The sequence below is a fragment of the Lagenorhynchus albirostris genome, chromosome 1, assembly GCF_949774975.1.
Source record: "Lagenorhynchus albirostris chromosome 1, mLagAlb1.1, whole genome shotgun sequence".
NCBI lineage: Eukaryota > Metazoa > Chordata > Mammalia > Artiodactyla > Delphinidae > Lagenorhynchus > Lagenorhynchus albirostris.
The window spans coordinates 36844162-36865475 of NC_083095.1; the positions used below are offsets into that span (position 1 = coordinate 36844162).

Genomic DNA, 21314 nt, shown 5'->3' on the forward strand with positions numbered 1-21314 from the left:
AGGAAGATCCCACATGCCGCGGAGCAACTAAGCCCGTGCACTGCAACTACTGAGCCTGCACTCTAGAGCCTGCGAGCCACAACTACTGAGCCCCTGTGCCACAACTACTGAAGCCCGCATGCCTAGAGCCTGTGCTCTGCAACAAGAGAAGCCACCACAATGAGAAGCCTGCACACTGCAACGAAGAGTAGCCCCCGCTCACTGCAACTAGAGAAAGCCCGCGCACAGCAACAAAGACCCAACACAGCCAAAGATAAATAAATAAATTTATTAAAATTTTTAAAAAAAGCTTTTGCTCATTTTTAATTGAGGCTTTTTTTAATTAATGAGTTTTTTCCTTTTTTAAAAAATTAATGAGTTTTGAGAGTTCTTTATATATTCTGGATATAAGTCCTTTATCAGACAAGTGTTTTACAAGTATTTTCTCCCAGTCTGCAGCTTGTATTTTTAATATCTTTCAAAGAGCAGACATTTTTATTTTTGGTGGTCAGATTAATCAATTTTTTCTTTTATAATACTCAATCTTCTATGGATCATACTTTTGGTGCTGTATCTAAAATATTTTGCTTAACCCAACTTTACAAAGATTTTCTTCTTTTTTTTTTTCTAGAAGTTTCAGGTTTTACATTTAGGTCTATAATTCATTTTAGCTTAAATTCTGTATGTGGTGTAAGGTATAGGTAGAGAGGTTCACTTTATTTTTCATTTGATGTCTAGTTGTGCAGCACCCATTTGTTGAAAAAACCTACCCTTTCTCTGTTACATTGTTTTTGCACCTTTGACAATAATTGTTTGACTATATATATATGTCAGTCTATTTCTGGACTTTAGTCCATTGATCTGTGTGTCTGTCCTTTTGCCATACTATGCTATCATGATGGCTGTAGCTTTGTGGTAAGTCTTGAAATCAGGTAATGTGAATCCTCCAGTTTTGTTCTTTTTACAAAATGGTTTTGCTATTCTATTATCTTTGTATTTCAATAGAAAATTTAGAAGCAACTTGTTGATTTCTAAAAAAAAAAAAAAAAAAGCCCTGTGGGTATTTTGATTGGCATTGCACTGAATTTGTAGATCAGTTTCAGGAAAATTGACATCTTAATAATATTGAATCTTCCATTCCATGGGCATGGTATATCTCTCCATTTATTAGACTTTCAAATTCTTTCATCAGTGTTTTGTAGTTTTCAGCCTACTGATCTTGCACATATTTTGTTCTATTTATATCTAAATATTTCATGAGTTTTGCGGGGGGTGCTTTGTTCAATAAAAAATTGTTGAATTAATGAATAAACAGTGCCAACCTACTTGTGAATGCTTGTCTTGATTCTGTAGTCAGATACAGGGTACTAGAATAATGTTGGAAAATTCATCAAAGTCCTTGGTTATGGTCAGGCCAGCAGTGAGGCTAAGAGGTCTGAGTGTAACTCTAGAAGGCAGGAAATAGGGCCTCATTCTGCACCCTTCTTGCCACATTCTTTAACTTTGGACAGTTCCTTCTCCCACCCAGGGTTTACCTCCTAGCACAGGTTGTACATAAGTTAAGGCTATACTTTTCAGGGGCTCTCTAGGCAAAGTTGGCTTTCCCTGTAGGTACCATACACAGTTCCCTCCCTCACACAATTTGAACATGCTGAGTAACCTGTCTGACTAACCATTTTTCACCTATTTGTCTGGTTTGGGTCCTACACTGTCTCTTTCATATCCATCCTTTGAATAAGGTGATCTATTTCTGTAAGGCGCTTATTAAGATGTGTTCCCTGGGAGAGGTACTCTGCCCCTTGGGAAAGTAGATACATCCGTTTCATCCAATTAACATGTACTAAAATGGAGTCCCTGCCATGTGCAGAGACCTCTGAGGTGAAAATGGCATCCTTCCCTTTGAGGAGTTGCCTATGATAGGGAATTAGGTTGTCAAAGTCAATTTTGTTTTGAAGTAAGGATGGAAGTAGGTCTGAAGGAGGAGTTCCACTTGGGTCATTCAACTCAGTGGAGGAACCTGGCATCAAGGGAGGTTGAGAGAGCTTGGATGCTTGAGGCAGGGGTGAAAGGGAAAGACGTTTGCAGAAGGGGCAATGGGGTAATGACAGTAGACTCCTTCTACTGTGTACTTTCCTTTTTGCTGTGAGAGTGTGTGTATTGAGCAGACCCACAAATTTGATACTGAGAAATACTGCATTTTCTTTGTAAATAACTATACCTTGGGGTTATAGGGTACTCTATGGTTTATACATCATTTTCATATAACTTCCTATAATCTGTACACAGCTTTATGTGGTAAGTGGTGGGTGTGTTGATTTCGGTATCCTAACTGCTCTAATAAGGAACTGTAAAATAAATTTTATTTCTGACTCACATCATAGATGAGTCAATGGGTATAAACTGAGGGGGAGACTTTGTTCCCCACAGTCATCCAGGAAATCAGGTTCCTCTCATCTTGGCCCTTTAGGTCCTAGGAGTTTAGGGGAAAGAATGAGGAATTATGGGGAAGATTTTTATGGCTAAGCCCTCGAAGTGGTGTCCCTTGTGCTCATTCAATCGCACAGCCACACCTAACCATAGGGGTGACTGGAAGATGCCTCCAAGCTGCGTGTAGAAAGAGTAGAATTCGGACATTGGTAGGCCCTATCCTGTGCCGTGGAAGCACAGGGTATTTCCCTCATTTTACAGGTGGAGAAACTGAGGTACAGAGTGGTTGAGTGACTTATAGAAGAGCACACGACTACTAAGTTTAGTACAGGAGTTAGGATTTCAACCCAGGTCTACTGTTTTGATAGAACAGGGACAATAATACTAATAGCAATAATAACAGTAATAATATCTAATAGTTTGTGAGTATAGGTGTGTGTTAAACGGGGCAATGTATATAACGCTCCTAGTAAATTCCAGGTTCCCTTCCTAGCCTTGGGCTTTGCTCACAGTTGTGTAAAGAGCCAAGTCTTTTTCCCGAGGACCGTGGGCGGCAGAGTGACTGCATGAGCCAGCAGCTGGTGCGTCCCCATCAGCAGAGTCCAGGGAAGGAGGCTGAAACGGATTCTAGTGGCCGAGGGGTGCTCTCTGAGCAGACTGGGAGGTTGTGCACGGGCGGACCGGCTCTGCCAAGCCTGGAAAGGCTGCACTTGCCTTTGCTGCGAGACTGGAGCCTTGCAGGCAGCTTCCTGTATGTGTCCAGAGGACAGCCCCACCGCACCGGGCTCATGCCCTGGCCAAAGGTGGGAAAATCCTCCAGCCAGCGCCCGTCCCCTCAGGAGTCCTTGTGGGCCTGAGCAACTTTTAAAAGATTAATTTTAACTGAATTATTTTAAAAGCTCTAACATGAATGAATGCCGAACTGGCACCCATAACATATATTATTTATAGGTTCAACTTTTAAAATAGATCTCTTTGTGTAGCAGAGCTGTACAGATAGAAACCATTCTATGAGTGATGTTTCTGTGACACAAGAAAGGATATATAAAAGACTTCTCAGCTAAGTGGAGTGGGGCTTCCCTGTCTAGAAGAGTTCTGGGTGAGAACGGCTGCTTTCATCAATGTTTCTGGTGAGAAAATTGAGGTGTGGGTTGAGTCGGAGCTGCTCTGAAAGGTTTCAAGATTGGTTTGTAGGCGTTGGGCCCTGTTGCCACTGCCTGTTCTTTTGCCACCACCGTCCAGCAGAAGAGGAAGAGACGGCGGCAATGTGAGATTGAGGCACAAGGGCAACAGTGACACTGTCAGGGCATCGATGACCAGCCTGCATTCACAGCACTCCTGCTACGTGCCACGTTTCCAGCCCCTTCACCACCTTGACCTCCAAACTGGCCTCCAAATAGTGTGTCCTCTGCAGGAGCTGCTCTTGTCCTCTTCAGGGCAGTACTCTGCCTTTCTCAGTTCTCACCCATTTGTTCAGTAGTTTTTATCCGCATTTCGTGTACCTGGCATTATGCTGGGCAATTGGGACCAAAAAAAATGATTAAGGATGTCCCTGGCTTCACGTAGCTTATGGTCTATTGGGAAAGACAGAAAAATAGATTATTCTCCTATATTGTGGCTAAGTGCTTTGATGACAATGAGCACTGAGTGTGATGGGAGCCTGGAAGAAGTGCTCCCACCTCCCACTGCTGCAGGGGATGGGGGTGAAGATGGGGAGCTTTCTCGAAGAAAGCAAAGGCTAAGACGAGTTCTGAAGGATAAGAAATTATTCTGAAAAAGAGGGAGTGTGTTCCAGGCTTAGGGAACAGCACGTGCAAAGAGTGTGTCCAGAGAGAGCTGGGGACCTGAATAGAGTTCGTTATGGCTGGAAAGTAGGGTTGCGGAAGTAGGGAGGGTTGGATAAAATAGTGTTCAGGGAGGGGATGGATCACAAAGGGCTCTGACTCTGATTTATGATGGATTTTAAACTTTCTTCTGAGATAGAGAGGAGCTATTAAAGTATGGAAGTGACCTCATATTTATATTCTAAGATGATCTTTCTGGCCACATTGTAGAGGATAGGTCAGGATGGTAGGCAAAAGAGCAAATATGGGTGCAAAGAAATCAGCAGGAAGCCACTAGAGTTGAGATGACAGTGGTGAGAAGTGAAGGGGAGCAGTGGAGACGGAGAAGAATGGAGATTTGAGAGATATCGAGGGGACTGAGTTGATGAGATAATGGGTTCTGTCACCCCAGGTTTGGGTTTGGGCCATTGGGATATTGGTGGACTAGGAACATGGCAGGAAGGACTGGGACTGGGTTGATGATAGAGTCAACTGGGAATAATGCTGAGTGTGAGAGGCCTGTGGGCCTTCCGGGTGGATGTTCAGAAGGCAGTTGGATGTGATGGATGGGAGTTGCAGAGAGGTCATGCAAGGTGAAGGTCACGAAGTCATTCACGCGAGGTGGTCATTCAGGTCATGGGAGTGCAGGAGATTGTCTAGAAACAGCGAGTAGACAGAGGAAGAATGGAAGGGGCCCAGGACAGAACTCTGGGGAACATCACCATTCAAGGGACAGGTAGAGGAAGAGTAGCCCCCAGAGCAGGCCAAGGAGAAAGGCCAGAGAGTTAAAGGAGAACAAGGAGCATGTCCTGGAAGACAAAGGAAGTGGTTTCAGGAAATTTTGGAATGGCTAACAGAGCTTAAGGCTTCTGAGAAGTCAAGATAAGACCTGAAAAGCATCTGTTGTTTTAAGGAACAAGGAAGGGAGCTGTCAGTGAATAGCTTCAAGAATAGTTCAAGAATAGCCTCATGAACTAATAGGGAAGCCAGCTTTCAGTGCAGTAAGGAGTGAGTTGTTATGGGATGAGGAAGTTCTCATGAATATAGTTAAATACACTGTATCTATTTTTACTTTAGAAGCAGAGGCCTCATCATCCCTCTCAGTTCATCGTCATCATTTTCTAGGCAGGGCACCTCCCCTGGTTGGTTGGTTGGTTTCTTTTTATCTCCATTTCCCTTTTCCGTTTCCCTAAGTCCACCTAGAGACAACCATTTTCATGTGTTTAAGAGTTTTTCTTTTGTTTATATCCTTATAATATGTATGCTGTTTTATGTGCATATGTTTTGAAATTATTCAGTGGTGTGTTATAGATCTCATTCTGTTTCTTTATTTTCTCCACTGTTTTTTAAGATCCTCCAATGCTGCCATGTGTCCTGCATGTGTCCATTCACCACATTTTACTGTCCATCTCCCAGCGATGGACACACAGGTTATCTTCACCTCCCCACCACCACAGTCAATGCTGCAGTGAACTTCCTTGCATTTGTCCCCTTTTTGACTTGTGTGAGAATTTCTTTGCTCTGCATGCCTACGGACAGGGTTGTAGATACGTAACCTGCCTGAGAACTGCAGACTGCCTTCCAGAATGGCTGGGCCGCTCCACTCTCCCACCAGTAGTACACAAGGTATCTGTGCTGCACACCACCATCTACACCTCGTGTTACCCAGCTTGATAACGTTTGCCTCTGGTGTCTCATTTTAATCAGCACTTGTTGGTTAGCCAATGAACTTGAGTATCTCTTTTTAGGGTCTTAGCCTTTTGGATTTCCTCTTCTGTAAATCACCTGTTCTTATTCTTGGCAACTTTGTCAAGAAATTTGGCTTTGAAAGGTAGGAAAGAAAGGATGGAAAGGAGGAGTTTTACTTAAGATGAGAAAGACGTGAACATATTAAAATGAAGATGGAAGGGAGAAGAAGCTAAAGATTCATCTTCTTTCCAGGATTGGAAGGATGGCCAGAAGGAAGGGTAGTGAGGATCTGGCCTCACCCAGCAATAAACATGAGACTGGGGGAGGGAGCAGGACTGAGGAGGGAGAGTCGGTGCACAGATCGTCAGCAGCTTTCCCTGAGCCCACCGTGACTGCCGCCTCCACTTGCTGGTCATAGAAGCAGTGCAGGATCCATGGAGTTGAATAGGAGGGGTAAGGTGACCTCCTTCCTATTCTAGGAAAATGTTATATTGTGTTTCTAAATGTTTGAAAGTTATATTTGTTTTAAATTGCAAGGAGAGGTACCTAAATTTCAGCATACGGGATGTGGCACAAATAAAGTTGTAGAGGCACATGGTACAAAGGTGGGGGGTGCAGGACACATGGACCCTCTTGGTTGGAGCAGAGATGGCATAAGAGAGAGTATGAGCTCAGCACCAACTGGTGTAGGACCCTGGATTAGACTGTGCGTTAGAGAGTTGCTGAAAGCTGTGGAGTAGAGGCGAGTCATTATGAGGAGGGCTGTGTAGGATGGATTGAAGAGGCCCGAAACAGACAAAGTTGGACCATTACCCAAGTCCAGGCCGGAAACGGTAAGGGCCTGGAGTGAAGTGGAAGCCTTAGAACATAAAGGAGTGATGGATGGAAGACACTTTACAGAGGCTTAATGACTGGCCGTGGTGATGAATCAATATTGAATAAGTGCTCAATGCACATAAGTGGACTATGTGAAAGTACTGCATGGATCAAGGAATAAGGTGGGCTAGAGGCTCCAGAGTTTGAGCTGAGGTCTCTAGGAGGAGGAGAATATTTACTGAGCACCTCTATGTCCCAAGCACAGTGCTAGGCACTGGAATACAATAATGAATAAGACAGGCTTGCAGCTGCCTGCAAGGAACCTCTACAGTCTAGGCAGGGAGAGACAAAAACAAAAGTAAACCAACAGATGTATGAGTAATTGCAATTATGATGAGGGCTATGAAGGGGTCAAGCAAAGTGCCCAGACTGAGGATGACAAAGGACTTAGCTTAGATGTGGTACTTGGGGAGGACTTCCACAGGAAGTGATACCTAAGAGGAGACCTGAGGAAGGAGGAGGAGCCAGACATGCAAAGATGCTCCAGGAAGTGTTCCAGGCCAAGGGCACAGTGTGCACAAGAGCCGGGGTGGGGTGAGGAGGGGGCGGCCTGGGGCGTGGATGCCGGTTGAGAACTGAAAGGAGACTTGCAGGATGCACGTAGTGCATGTGGTGAGGGATGAGCTTGGACTGGGAGGAAGAAGCCAGACCATACTAGGCGCTAGGGCCATGGTAACATAACCTCAAAGCCATGATCACACCTAACATAATTGACTATAATTCCTGGTCATTATCCACTATTGAGTCTATAATTCAGATACCCCTCGTTGTCTAAAAAATGTGTTTTGGTGTTGTTTGATTCAAATTCCAAACAAAATACATGTTACATGCATTATTATATCTCCTAAGTCTCTTTTCATCTACAGCAGTCCCTACCCTCTGCCTCTTTTTCAGTCTGTTTGTTTTAATGCCGTTGACTTGTTGAAAAAGTGGAGTCGGTTGTCTGCAAAATGACCCGCCTTCCGGGTCTGCCTCTTTGCTTCCTCATGTTGTCATTTAACTTGTCTATCAATCTCCTATAATTCCTGTAAATGGGAACTTAGCTCTACAGACTCGATCAGATTGAGGTTCAACTTTTTTGGCAAGAATGTCATAGGCCATGATGTCCTTCATATTGCATCATATCTGGAGACACACAGTATTTCATTGTCTTATTCTTAGTGATGCTAAAACTCATCAGTGAATTCAGGTGTTGGGAACTTGATTCCATTGTATAATTCTCCATCAATCTGTTATCTAATGGTTTTATTTTTTGATTATCTTTTCTGAATCAATTGTTTCATGAGAAATATCTCACCTTTTATTTCAAATTAATTATTTCAACCTATTCTTTTTTTAGAATTTATTTTATTGAAGTATAGTTGATTTTACAATGTGTTAGTTTCTGGTGTACAACGAAGTGATTCAATTATGCATATACATATATATTCTTTTTATATTCTTTTCCATTATGGTTTATTACAGGATATTGAATACAGTTCTCTGTGCTATAGAGTAGGACCTTGTTGTTTATCTATTTTATATATAGTAGTTTGTATTTGCTAATCCCAGACTCTTAATTTACCCCTCCCCCACCCCTTTCCCCTTTGATAACCATAAGTTTGTTTTCTATGTCAGTGAGTCTGTTTCTGTTTTGTAGATAAGTTCATTTGTGTCATGTTTTAGACTCCACATATAAATGATATCATATATTTGTCTTTCTCTGTCTAACTTACTTCACTTAGTATGATAATCCCTAGGTCCATCCATGTTGCTGCAAATGGCATTATTTCATTCATTTTTATGGCTGGGTAGTATTCCATTGTATGTATGTACCACATCTTCTTTATCCATTCATCTGTCAATGGACATTTAGGCTGTTTCCATGCCTTGGCTATTGTGAATAGTGCTGCTGTGAACATAGGGGTGCATGTATCTTTTTGAATTATAGCTTTGTCTGGATATATGCCCAGGAGTGGGATTGCTGGATCATATGGCAACTCTATTTTTAGTATTTTGAGGAACTTCCATACTGTTCTCCATAGTGGCTGCACCAATTTACATTCCCAGCAACAGTGTAGGAAGATTCCCTTTTCTCCACACGCTCTCCAGCATTTGTTATTTGTAGACTTTTTAATGATGGCCATTCTGACTGGTGTGAGGTGATACCTCACTGTAGTTTTGATTTGCATTTCTCTAATAATTAGTGATGTTGAGCATCTTTTCATGCGCCTGTTGGCCATCTGTATGTCTTCTTTGGAGAAATGTCTATTTAGGTCTTTTGTCCATTTTTTGATTGGGTTGTTTGTTTTTTTGTTGTTGAGTTGTATGAGCTGTTTGTATATTTTGAAAATTAAGCCCTTGTCAGTTGCATCATTTGCAAATATTTTCTCCCAGTTCATAGGTATTTCAGCCTATTCTTGACCACTTCGAATGTTGAGGCCACACTACCTCCCTGTGAAGTTTTCATCAGAGAAGAGAGGGGTAACTGTGGGTGTTCTAGAAAAGTCTTCTTGAAAGAACAGAAATTGGGCATTCAGCTTTTCAATTCAACTATCGTAGAATTACTACTTATTTTGGGGGAGGAGGCCAGGGACTATCTTGAAAGAAATGAGTCAGGAGGGATAAGAAGTAGGACTGGGTTGTAATAACTTTCTGTATGTGTAGCTATGGAGCCCAAGAATCCCAATAGAAGATTATCTTTGAAAATTGCATATATTAAGAGGACCATCTCTCCCCTCTCCTTTAATTATTCCCAGTGGACATTTGCGTCTGTGTTGGACGTGATGTGCTGATAGGTGGTGTTAAGATAGAGGGCTGATGGGCCAATCCCTATATCAGAGCTGAGCAGCACCTGTTCCCCATTCAAATCCCTGTAAGAACTGTTGGGGCCATGATCCCTCCCCTCCTCCCCCATCCAAGCAGCTGCAGCATGACCGAAGCCATTTCTTAGTAGTAGATTTTTCCATGATGAGGGCAGACGAGTTGTGACATGTGGGCCTGAAGTCCCTGCCTGGTGACAGAAACTGGAGCAGAAGGATTAAAATGACCAAACAGCAGTGGACTAGAATGACCAGGATGTTGCAAATGTACGGGCATCCTTGATGGTGGCAACCATGGATAGGAATCTTGAGACTTTAAGAACCCCCAAACCGCACCCTCCTAATGAGGGACTGGAAGCCAGGCTGGGTCAGAATGGGAACGGTAGTCTGGGGAAGCAGAGTGTGCTCTGGGGAGAGGCAGCAGCTTGGCCCAGGCACTGCTGGTGATGTCCATCTGCTGGAAAGTTCACCCACAGGTAGTATGCTTGCCCGGCCTCATTGTCACCCTATGGTCCTGAAGCTCCCCTACTCTGCTGTGCTGGGAGCCGTGTGCTCAGTCTTAGCCGTAATGAGACTGAGCCGTAATTTCCAGGTGGAGACGTCTGCTAGACGGATGGAGGTGCCAGGCTGGAGACGGGGGATGGGGAGGAAGTTGGGGCTGGCTGTAGATTTAGAGTACCCTGCACTGGGCAGCTCACTGGTTCTCCTGATGTTTTAGTGAGTGTTTAACTATTCTTTAAGGTGTCTGTGAATATGCAATGAGATTATGATCAAAGGGAGTAGAAGAACGTTCTGTTTTGGTAAAAGTATTGGCAGAAAATTTCCAGGGAAACTTTAGGATTTAATCTTTTGACCTGGGTTGCCATAGTAGCAAAACATGTTAAAAGCAGGTTTGGGGTAGCATAAAGGGGCAGAACAAAATAGGACGCAAGTGAGGGGGTCAAACCTTACAACTAAAGAGAAAATAGAGATAGAGAAGGTCTAAATTCTCGGTTTAAGGAAGACTGTATTTAAGCTATTGCAGTAGCCTGCACCGGTGACCCTGCTAAGGAAACACAGCATCAGCCTGTATTTCCCCCATTTCTCACTCCTGGACTTTGTTGCTGCTCACGTTTGTGTGGTACAGGAAAGAGGGGATAGGGTTGGGAGGGAAAGAAAAGAACATCCATCCTCTGCTGCTCAGCGCTATGGGAAGGGCTGAAGTGAGCTCTACCTAGGACTCTGGCAGCACCCTGCAGGCGGGGAAAGGAGCTGCCACGGCGGCCACCTCCTGGGTTCCTACCCGCCCTGGGAATTAACTGAGCATAGCACGTGGGCTTGAAATTCCAAGGCCTAACACCTGATCTCAGAAGCAGACAGGGCCCTGGGCACATGAGCAAAGGGCAGAGCTGTGGGTTGCATCAGTGATGTTGTGAAATCCATTTCCCAGGCAGGCGCTCCTTCTGCAAGTGAGTGCGCTGTGCGATCACATGAGCTTTTCAGTACTGAGCTGTGGGCAAGTCTTCTAGGCACCCATCCCACTCAAAGGGTAACCTGGGGTCAGGGGGCGGCAGAAGCTCGCCGTGTGAGGCTGAGCCCCGGACTGTGCTTTTGGAGACGGGCCTGCCCCGCTGCTGAACAGGCAGATTGACGGACAGGGAAGGTGGGCTCTCCTGGGTGCGGAGTCCCACGGACCACAGAAGACCCACCTGCAGTCTGACGAGGGTCTGGTGGGTTGCGAGAAGGGCTTCTAGGGGGCTTCAGGGTGAACTGGGGAGTAAATGGACATGGAACTTCTTCTTATACCTTTTTTCCTGGGTGGGCTGGCAGGGAAGAGAGGTGCAATTTGGGGCCTATTTTTAGCCATGGAATTGCTGTCTGCCATGCTCATGGAGGGCCAGTCTGGCTGCATAGATGACTTATATCCTTAAAGACGTGACTGAATCACCTTGGCTCCAAGTTCCCCTCCGATATCAACTTAAATGTCATTTCCATGAACCCCCCCATTTGGTTAGGTGTCCCCACCGTGTGTTCCCAGCCTATGCTGTTCTTTTCAGTCATGGTGGTTTCTTTATTGCCATGCCTTTGAAGGGCCGTTGTGACAATTATGGGTGACCCTGGGTTGAATTTGGTTTTAGGCATATTTTGTTTTGTTTTAGTTTCCTGGAATAACCGTCTGTAGCTTTCCTGTTTTCTTATTTTCTTCTCTTCTGCCTCTCACACCTGATTCTCCCCTTGCCTCTGAGCACACTGGCCCAGCCCCCAGCCCCTTGGCCCTGATGGGATGCCATCTGGGCAGGCTGCTGGGGTGGGCATGGCTGGGGGAGGGGGCAGGAGGAAGAGGGCCTCTCTTTAGTTTCTGAATCTCTTTCCTTGGTGTTTGTCTTCAGGGACCTGACCCTTCTAAAAAAAAAAAAAGAAAGAAAGAAAAAACACCTAGCGTTGTGTGTTTAGACGCGCACGTGTGTTTTTTTTCACGTTCCGGCAGAGCCGCTGCCCGGCTGCAGCCTCCTCCGAGCTGCAGTCGCAGGCGGCACGGGCGTTTTTAAGCAGGGTGACTTGCTGTCGAGTGGCTGCTCTTCTGCTCCCGGGGCCATCAGTCTTGTCTTGAACGCCCGGTCCTGCTGGTCTGCCCGCTCAGGCTCATCTTTCTGGGGCAGACTTATTTACGGAGCCGCGGCAAAGGTAATCTCACTCCCTGGGCCCCGCAGCCTGGGCCCCTCTCAGCCACGCTTAAAAATAGCCTGAGACGAGAAGGAGAGCCAGGGTCTGGTTACCTCCTGCACGCACGATCCGATCTCACCTCGCCGTCTGCATCTGGCAGCTCGGCCCTGCTCAGGGGCCAGCGGTCAGCCTGTCAGCCCCTCCCCACTCGCAGCTCCAAGCTGGTGGTGGTTTCCCTTAAGGGAAGTAGGGAAGGGCATGGTGGAGGGAGGAGGGCCCTCCCAGCCACCTCCGCGGGGCCAGCCGAGTGGGACATCTCAGCCTTGGAAGCAGCACGTCTGTGCAAGACGACAGGCTGTCAGAAGGGACGAGGGTGTGCTGGGTCCCAGGCCTGGAATCACGCGGATACCCGGGGGGGTGATGGCTGGCTCCCCTGCCTTCCCCCACCCCGCCCCCTGCCTGCCGCATGAGTAGCAAACACCTTGGCCAAGCCCTGGAAGCCGGGGAGGCCCTCTGACCCCGTGTGCCATGTTCGTTCCCCACCTGCTTTCGGAAAGTGGCCTCTTCCCAGTCTGGCCTCTTCCCAGCCGCAGCAGTAATTCCCGAGATGACCTTGGGGAGGCCTCATCCTAGGAGGCCTTGGTTTCCTCCCTTAGGCAGTTAGGGTGGATAATTCTGGCTCCTCCTGTCTTACCGCAAAGGCCTGCGGTGGAATTGATTCATCAGATGGGGGAAAAGAGCCTGAAGTGATTCAGTCTGAAAAATAAGGGCTCTGCGGATGCAGTCACGCTTGGATTGGTGAACTGGCTTCACTTCTTCCTCAAGCGTGTGCCTGCTTGGGTGGTGAGTGTGTGTGCTGGGCTGAGTGCGTGTGTGACGTGCGTGTGTATGCACGCGCTCCGGGAGAGAGTGGCTTACCTCACAGCTCACTCGCTGTCGACACTTGTCATTTGTCTGCCTCACAGCCTCCCCTACTCCCACCCCTTTTGTCCTCTTGGATAGGAAGGCTCTGGGCTCCCTGTTCTGTGTCACAGACTTGATCTTGGAGTCCTGTAAGCTCCCTGGGGAGAGCACTGAAGGGCAGGTACGGGGGAGGAAGTTAAGACTGAAGGGAAGCCGGTCTTTTTCCAAAGGCCCAGGACATTGAGGACCCAGCCCGGCCTCTCTAGCCTCCCGTCCCGCTTTTCTCTCTGACCTTGCCCTCACCTCCAGTTATATCATAAGGTTCCTAAGTTTCGCCACGCCCTTTCTTACCTTCAGAACAGTGCACCTGCTCGTTATTCCTTTTGTTTGGACCCGTTCCTTTCCACCTATCCCTTTATAGGATGCCTCCAAGCTTCCTCTAGGAATCCGCTCAAACTCTCCTTCCCCGGATACCCAGCCTCTAGCACGAGTCCCTCACGCTCCCTCATCCTTTCCTAGTTGTGGCACCTTATTGTAACTGCTTCTTCAATCCTCTGTCTTGCTGCCAGAGTAGAAGCTCCACGAGGACAGGGCCCTTCCTGTCTCACTCATAATTGCCTGGCACAGTGCCCACCACCTCGTAGGGACTGGGCGCATCTTTGAAATAATCATGAATGAATGAGCATCGTGAATGAGTGACAGGCAAGTGAGGAACCCAGTGCTCCCGATGCCCATGTTCACGGCACAGATGAACACACACAGCTCCGCTGTCGGTGGGCTCCCCTCACCACCGCACACCACCATCGTGCCTGGGACGCAACAAGAGAGCTTGTCCAAGCACCTGGGCGCACTTCAGAGAAGGCCAAACCAAGGGTCCGGCTTTCTGAATGTTTGCTGCAGGGAAAGAACTCGGAGGGCTCTTGGGCAGCCACTGGGAGGAGTTAACTTTCCCCAGTGCAGCTGCAGGGGCTGGTGGCTACCAGTGGCATCTTAAAGCTCATGCTCTCCTCTCTCCCCACTGATTCATGTTTGAGTCAACTCCCAGCTTCTCCCCTCTCCTGCCCTGTCCCCATCTCCCCGCCAGGTTGGGTCCTGGCCCCAGTCCACAGGATGGAGCTGCTATTCCCAGCTCGTCCATGCCAGCCTCTGACTCCCAGGAGAGCCAGCCCCCTCGGTGGCCGCGGCAGCGGGTTTGGAGGCAGCGGGCCTGCCTGCGACTGACGTCTCCACCTGCTGGCTGTCCTGACCCTTGCTGCGTGCAGCTCTCCGTCCCCGCCGCCACTGCCGCCGTTACCATTGCTGCTTCTGCTGCTGCATTATTTTATACCTGACAACCTGGAGACCCTGGGTAGGAAGCATGGCCAGGCAGAGGGCACCGTGTGCTGCTCCCGCAGGATATACTCCTGTTGGACACTCCAAATAAGTTTCCCCTGAGACAAAGTCCAAGGGGGTGGGCACTAACCCTCTGACTATGTTGCTGTCCGCCCCCAGGGACCCTTCCATGAAGACTGAGGCCTGCTGACATGACATCGGCCACGGAGGTTGAAAACGTGGGCAACCAGCCACCGTACAGCCGGATCAATGCCCGCTGGGATGCCCCGGACGATGAGCTGGATAATGACAACAGCTCAGCCAGGCTCTTTGAGAGGTCCCGGATCAAGGCCTTGGCAGGTACTCTTCGGGGCCGTGGCGGTTAGGGGAGCCGCTAGCCTAATCCCGAGGTTCACTGCCCTTCCCGCCTGTGGTGAATCCTCTGTGTGCGTTGGCGTGAGCCCTAGCAGGGCGGTGATGGAGACGTGGCTGCGTGGCTCAGAGGCCAGGGCCCCTCGGGAGGGAGCACAGATCAGGCAGCCTCTCTTCCCACATGTCCCCCACTTCCTCCCAGGTGTGAGGTGCTGCAGGTGGACCGTTGGCCTCAACCTCTGTCCTGAATGACCTGTGTTCAAAGTCAGAAGTGAAAGAAGGTCTGGGCGAAGGAGTGTGTGAGGGGCGGGACAGCCGGGCAGGGGTGCGTGGACCTCATTATGGACCTCGATCCCCTGCCTGGTCCTGGATAGAGGAACTGTCATCATCTTCTCTGTGGCCCCGAAAGGAAAGGGTGATTCGATAGGAAACTGAGAACAGATAACGTCTTCCCCACACTGCCTCGGAAAGGAGGATTTTCTGGACGAAACCTCTTATCAAACTGGAATTAGATTTTTTTTTAATAAATTTATTTATTTTTGGCTGCATTGGGTCTTCGTTGCTGTGCGCGGGCTTCTCACTACGGTGGCTTCTCTCGTGGAGCGCAGGATCAGTAGTTGTGGCGCAAGGGCTTAGTTGCTCCACGGCACGTGGGATCTTCCCGGAGCAGGGTTCGAACCCATGTCCCCTGCAATGGCAGGCGGATTCTTAACCGTTGCGCCACTAGGGAAGTCCCTGGAATTAGATTTTTACTTAGCAGGTTCATAATAGATTTGTGTGTGTGTGTCTGAGAGAGAGAGGGAGAAAGAAAGAGAGAGAGGGAGAGAGAGAGGGAATCTGTAATCTCTAGTGGAAATGGCTTCTCCTCCCCCTGCTGGCTGAGATCTGATTCTTGGGATTTTTCCCCCCTCCGACCCCTGTGACCATTGCCTCCATGGAGCCCTGCCCAGGGTAGCTATGTTCTGACCCTAAGTCCTTGACCAATAAAGAGAGTTTGGGTTACATGGGGTGGTGTATGGGTCAGATCAGACTCGCATCCCCCATCATCGATTGTTCCATCTTCTGCCTTGTTTGAAGGGCACAGCCTTCCCAAAAGCACTCTCTGGGCTGATTCTCCCACTGCCCCTCGCTCATGGCCCTCTCTGAGGTTCCTTGTGGCCCTCTCTGAGGTTCCTTCCACCTTCTCTCCCTCCACTCTGTTCCCAGGTGCCTGGGTCTCCAACTGACCTTGAGTCGTGAGCAGGGCCCCTCTGAGGCCATGATGACATTTCACCTCAGGAGTGTCTGGGTTTCCCATCCCTGTAAAAGGGATGGGATAGCTTATTCCCTTGTCATGGTGGAGAATCTTTTCAGGTCTCAGCCGTCACCCTTTTGGTCCTTGCTCTTTGCAGGAAACTGCCTTTCTTCTTCCTTCATCTCCTCCTCACCATCCTTTACCCCACAGAATCCTTCCTTGGTTTTCCTAGGGGATGTTTACTGGCACCAACCCCAGTGTAATTTTAACCTCTTTAAATAACCAAACTTGGAACCCTTGCCTTTGCCAGTCTGGTGACCTTCTTTGTGTCTCATGCTGGCTGGGTCTGGCTGCAGTGACCCTGGGATACAGCTGGAGGGAGAGCGGTACTGTGTTCCGTAAAGTTTGCCAAAGAACAGCTTGAGGAGTGGGGCTGTCTTTCGTGTTTCACGGGTAACCTGTTTTTTAAGAAATCGAGGTAAATTCCATTTTAACAATTATCAGTCACGTTCCTACTATGTGTAAAGCTAAACCCCTACCCAGACATGAATGTGGAGAGGAGGGGAGCAGAGAGTTGGATTCAACATAGTATGCGTCCCTGAGGAGTTTATGATCTATTAGGGAAGTGAACAATGTTCATCATTAATTAGCATGAGTAGAATTAGAGAAGAACTATGGGAAAGACACATAATTAAATAGCAATGAGAGAACAAAGGGGGAGATGCCGGGAGCATCAGGGACTTGTCTATGGAAGAGGTGGCCCTGGGGCCGGGGATTGAAGGGTGTGTGTGGTTCTAACAGGCCGATGGGCTAAGAGTTGGTCCAGTTGGCGGGTCTGTGTGGTAGCCTGGCCTGAGTGATGCGCAGCCTGGGAAACTGGTAGAACTGGGTTGAGCAGGAAAGGGCCCTCTATCAGCCTTGCCTATTCCTCACTACGAGTGTGCATCTCATCTATCAAAGCATCTGAAAGCCCCCCAGAAGGAGAGGAACCGTAGAGTGTAGAGCTGCATGCCTGGACCTTAGTCATTTAGAACATCTGGCTAACAAGTAAACATGCAAGTTTGGGGTCCATTCAGGATTTTTTAAAACAAAGAAAACCCTAACCAGTTTACTGAATTTCCTCTCCTGAGAGCCCACTCTGAGTGACCTGTGGGAGGAAACTAAAGCTTTGAGAAGGTCCAAAGTAGAGTGGTTGGGTAGGCAGAGCAGAGAAAGGGAGCGTCAGTCTCCCACACCCACCTCCCCACTGGTTTTAACTTCTTGACGTTTTTCTCTTCAGTGCCGTCTTTGGGGCTGACTTGGCAGTCTAGGCGGGGTCAGCCTTTCCAAAGAGGCTTAGGAAGCAGAGGCTGCCTTTGGTCCCTATTATTCCAGCGTGCTCTGAGGCCACTCCCCCACTCCCAGGAGTACTATGGCAAGGAAGGCCTGCAGCCCTGTATTTCTTAAAAGATGGCGGTGATCTGCTTTGTACGTATACATGGCAGCGTTGGAGATGTTGGCCTGGTCTTTCCCATCTCAAATCGAAGGTCCTGGGATGAGGAGGAAAATGTCACAAGACCCAGATTGAGGTCCTGGTTCCACTGCTAATGCTACTGCCATGGAGGACAGTTCAGTCAATCTCCTGGGTTTTTCTTTTTATAAATTTATTTTATTTATTTTATTTTTGGCTGCGTTGGGTCTTCGTTGCTGAATGCAGACTTTCTCTAGTTGCTGCAAGCCGGGGCTACTCTTCGTTGCAGTGCGCGGGCTTCTCATTGAGGTGGCTTCTCTTGTTGGGAGCACTGGCTCTAGGCACGCGGGCTTCAGTAGTTGTGGCTCCCGGGCTCTAGAGCACAGGCTCAGTAGTTGTGGCTCACGGGCTTAGTTGTTCCGCGGCATGTGGGATCTTCCCGGACCAGGGCTCGAACCCGTGTCCCCTGCATTGGCAGGTGGATTCTTAACCACTGTGCCACCAGGGAAGCCCCCGATCTCCTGTTTTACGCAGTGAAGACAGTAGTATTTTCCCAAGGTAGTTGTGAAGATCAAGTAAGATAAGGTTTATGAAAGTTATTTTATTAATAATATACTAGGTGAATGTTAGTATTTATAGGAAATCTCCTTAAGAATAGTATCTTTCTTTTTGTTTTCTTTTTTTTTTTTTTTTTTTTGGCCTTGCAGCTTGTGGGATCTCAGTCCCCCCACCAGGGATCGAACCTGGGCCCTTGGCTGTGGAAGCGCTGAGTCCTAACCACTGGACCGCCAGGGAACTCCCAGGAATAGTATCTTTCTGTCCCTTCTCTTCTCCCAACTTCAGATATTCGAGTTAATCAGCTCAGTCAATGTCCCAGTTACCTTGGCCTGTTCCAGGGACAGTTTCTTCCCTCTTAACCCCCACCCTCCTTCATCTTAGAAGGCTTGGGTTGGAAAAAAGAGCCAGGGACCAGCGGAATTAGGCTAATGCTTGCCCTTCGAGCTCTTGGCTTGGTCCCCAGGGACCCAGGGGCCATGGGGATGAAGCCCGCTGCTGTGCAGATCTTTCTCCAAAGGCATCCAGCCTAGACCCCAGGTGTGTGTCTGCCATCAGCTGAGTGACAGGAAGGCACAAGAAACCAGAGGACGGTGAGGCCCTGTGAGATGCTCTTCCTAGTGTGGCAGCTCTTCCTGGTCCCTCTCTGCTTAGTGACCTGTGGTTAGAGGACTTGCATTAGGTTAGCTGGACTCCATCTATTCTGCCTCTTAAGTCATCTTCCTCTCAGCTCCAAAGGAAGCACTCCCTATTCAGCCTTTCAGACCATTCACGGCTCTTCCGCCCAGGGCCGAAATAAACAAGCCATCTGGTTATTCTGCCTGGAAACTGCCACGTTGGTATACAAATACCTGACTCCTCTCCAGAATGAATTACTCTGGGTTCAAAACTGGATCAGCCTGACTAAAGTGAAAGGGGAGGTGGGTAAGAAGACACTGCAGGAGGCTCCTGGATGGGGATGGATTGGACCTTGGCATGCCAAGGGGAGGGTTGGGGGCCCAGCAGGAATATTTGCAGGTAGGTCCCTGGGCAGATGTTGCGCCCAGTGTCAGCCTCTAAAGCTGACAGCGCTTCCTGAGGTTCAGCGGTGGCTAAGTCCTGAGGCTTCTTCCTGAACGGGAGGCCATTCTCTGCTTTGATGACTGCCTCTGGCCCCTCCTACTTTTCAGACTTGCTTTGAAAGTTAGAGGAAGGGGAGCAGCTGGAAAGCCCAAGTTCCTATCCCTCCAAGAGGTTCCAGCCTTCGCGTTTCAGTAAAAAAGAAAAGCTCCCAGTGTCTCCTCGAGCCATCCTCATCGTCACTCACCCCGTTTCCTGTCCTTCACGCTGGGCGCCATTAGGCAAACATTTGTGGGTCTGAATGAGGGATGAAGCACTGCAGGCTGCGGGGAGTTTTCGGCCAGAACGCCTGCCCTTCGTGCCCTCTTTCCTCATCCCAGAGGAGGCCTCTGCCTGCACGCACCCTCGCACCTGGTTGTGGACCCCTGTGATCTGGGTGAGGATGCTGCCTCGGGGCAGATGTGGCCGCACTGGGCGGGGATGGTGGGGGGGGGGGGTGTTGGAGGAAGGCAACAGAAAGATGCCCTGAAAAGAGAAACCTTGTGCACTAGCCTCCATCGCACATCGCCTGCCTGCCTCATGCACGCACACAGCTCAGCCTCCCCGCATCCCAAGTGCCGCCCGCTGTGTGATTTCCAGCTCACTGATGCAGAGGCATCTGGAAGGTTGCAGTGCAGAGAGCAGGCTGGGGCCTCCTGAGGAGGCTGTGAGGAGGGGAGGACCCGACACGCCCTTTCTCCCCCTTTTTGGCTCATTGAACAATTACTAAGGGACAGATGACACAGAGCCTCCCTTTTAAGACAAAATGCACGAAATTATGTAGCCCACTCTGCTTGTGCCTTTAAATCAGAATCCAAGTCATGTTTCAAACTAGAGATGTGCTTTCTTTCCACATTCTCTCTTTGTAGCCTTCTTACTAGAAATGAGGTGAGGCCAGAGGTGAGGTTGCTTTAGGACAATTCAGAGAACGCAACAGGGCAGCGGGTGCACTGCAGGCCGTGTCCCTGTACCCTGAAGCACATGGTTGCTGCCACTCTGCACCTTGAATGTCTTCCAGACCCACTGTGCCCAGGCCTCAAGGTTAAGTTCTGCGACCGGCAGGTATTCCATCAGAGCTTTAGGACAGTGGTCCTCAGACCCTGGCACTCCCTGCCCACCAGCCTGGACCCTCCGGAAACTCCCCAGAGAGGGTGGTATGGGCTCCTTCCTGACTCTGGTGGCAAAAAGTGACGCTTAGTCTCACCCCACCTGCACCAGGGTGACTCTGAGCCCAGGTGCCCCAGTTGTGTGAGAAGGGCTTTGTGTCCAAAGGGTGAATGATTTCTTTCAGAGAGCAGGATTCCATCACAGCTGTGCCGGGGGGGTCAGCAGCCTGACCCCTGGCACAGGGGTGCTTCTTGGCAGCCTGTTAAGTTGACAGTTTCAGAAACAGCTGCTGGAGACCAAGGCATCAGGTGTGCATGGCCCAAATGTCTCTCTTAAGCTACCTGTGAGAACAAAGATGGTGTCATTAACGAGAAATTTTTAAAATGTTTTCTTCTCAGATTTCAAAACACGGAATGGAGTTCTATTTAGAGACTAGATATTGGGAAAATGTACTATTCACAGAAATATCTTTAATCATCGGCAATCATTTTAATGTGCTGTCAGAAGAAAAACATAATTGGCTCAGCAGCTCTTGGAGGTCAGCCATTGTGAGTTCTCCTTCTTCCCCTGAGACAGGCCACTGTGCAGAGAAGCCTGCCAGTTACCTGTGTAGACCAACTTACGAGGGAGGCCAGTGTGCTACCTGCACCGTGTGGTCCGGGGCAGTTTCCCCTGCCCAGGACATAACACTTTCTCCCATTGTCCCCTCTTGATAAAAACTGTTCCTCCTCTTTGAGAATGCTTTGCAGAACCACAGCTGTTCCCCTGTTCTGGGTGACTGCTATCTATCATCATGAAGATGCTTTATCAAATATTAATACACCGAGGTTAATAATGAGACTCTGTTCCCTCCCCGTGCGGCGCGGTCTGAGTGAGCCATGTTAATAGCCTCCTCCATCTCTGGGACATTCCTATGGGCTGTCAGCTTCATTCCCAAGGGCAGGTTCTGATACCAGGCCTGGACTGTGCTTTTGGCTCCTGGGAGCAGCCAGCACTCCCTCCCTTCTCCCCCCATGGGGTCCCCCCTGCGTGCTGCTTGGCTGAAG

At 48.6% G+C, this 21314-nt stretch overlaps 1 protein-coding gene across 2 annotated transcripts in view; it reads left to right on the forward strand.

Moving 5' to 3' along the window:
• SPTB (spectrin beta, erythrocytic) overlaps nucleotides 1-21314 on the forward strand; it is a 124419-nt gene that overhangs the window by 40821 nt on the left and 62284 nt on the right. For both annotated transcript variants that reach the window (XM_060141392.1, XM_060141401.1), the window contains exon 2: nucleotides 14633-14812. In XM_060141392.1, coding sequence (XP_059997375.1) covers nucleotides 14665-14812 — 148 coding nt within the window. In that variant the 5' untranslated portion in view covers nucleotides 14633-14664. The remainder of the gene's footprint in view (nucleotides 1-14632; nucleotides 14813-21314) is intronic.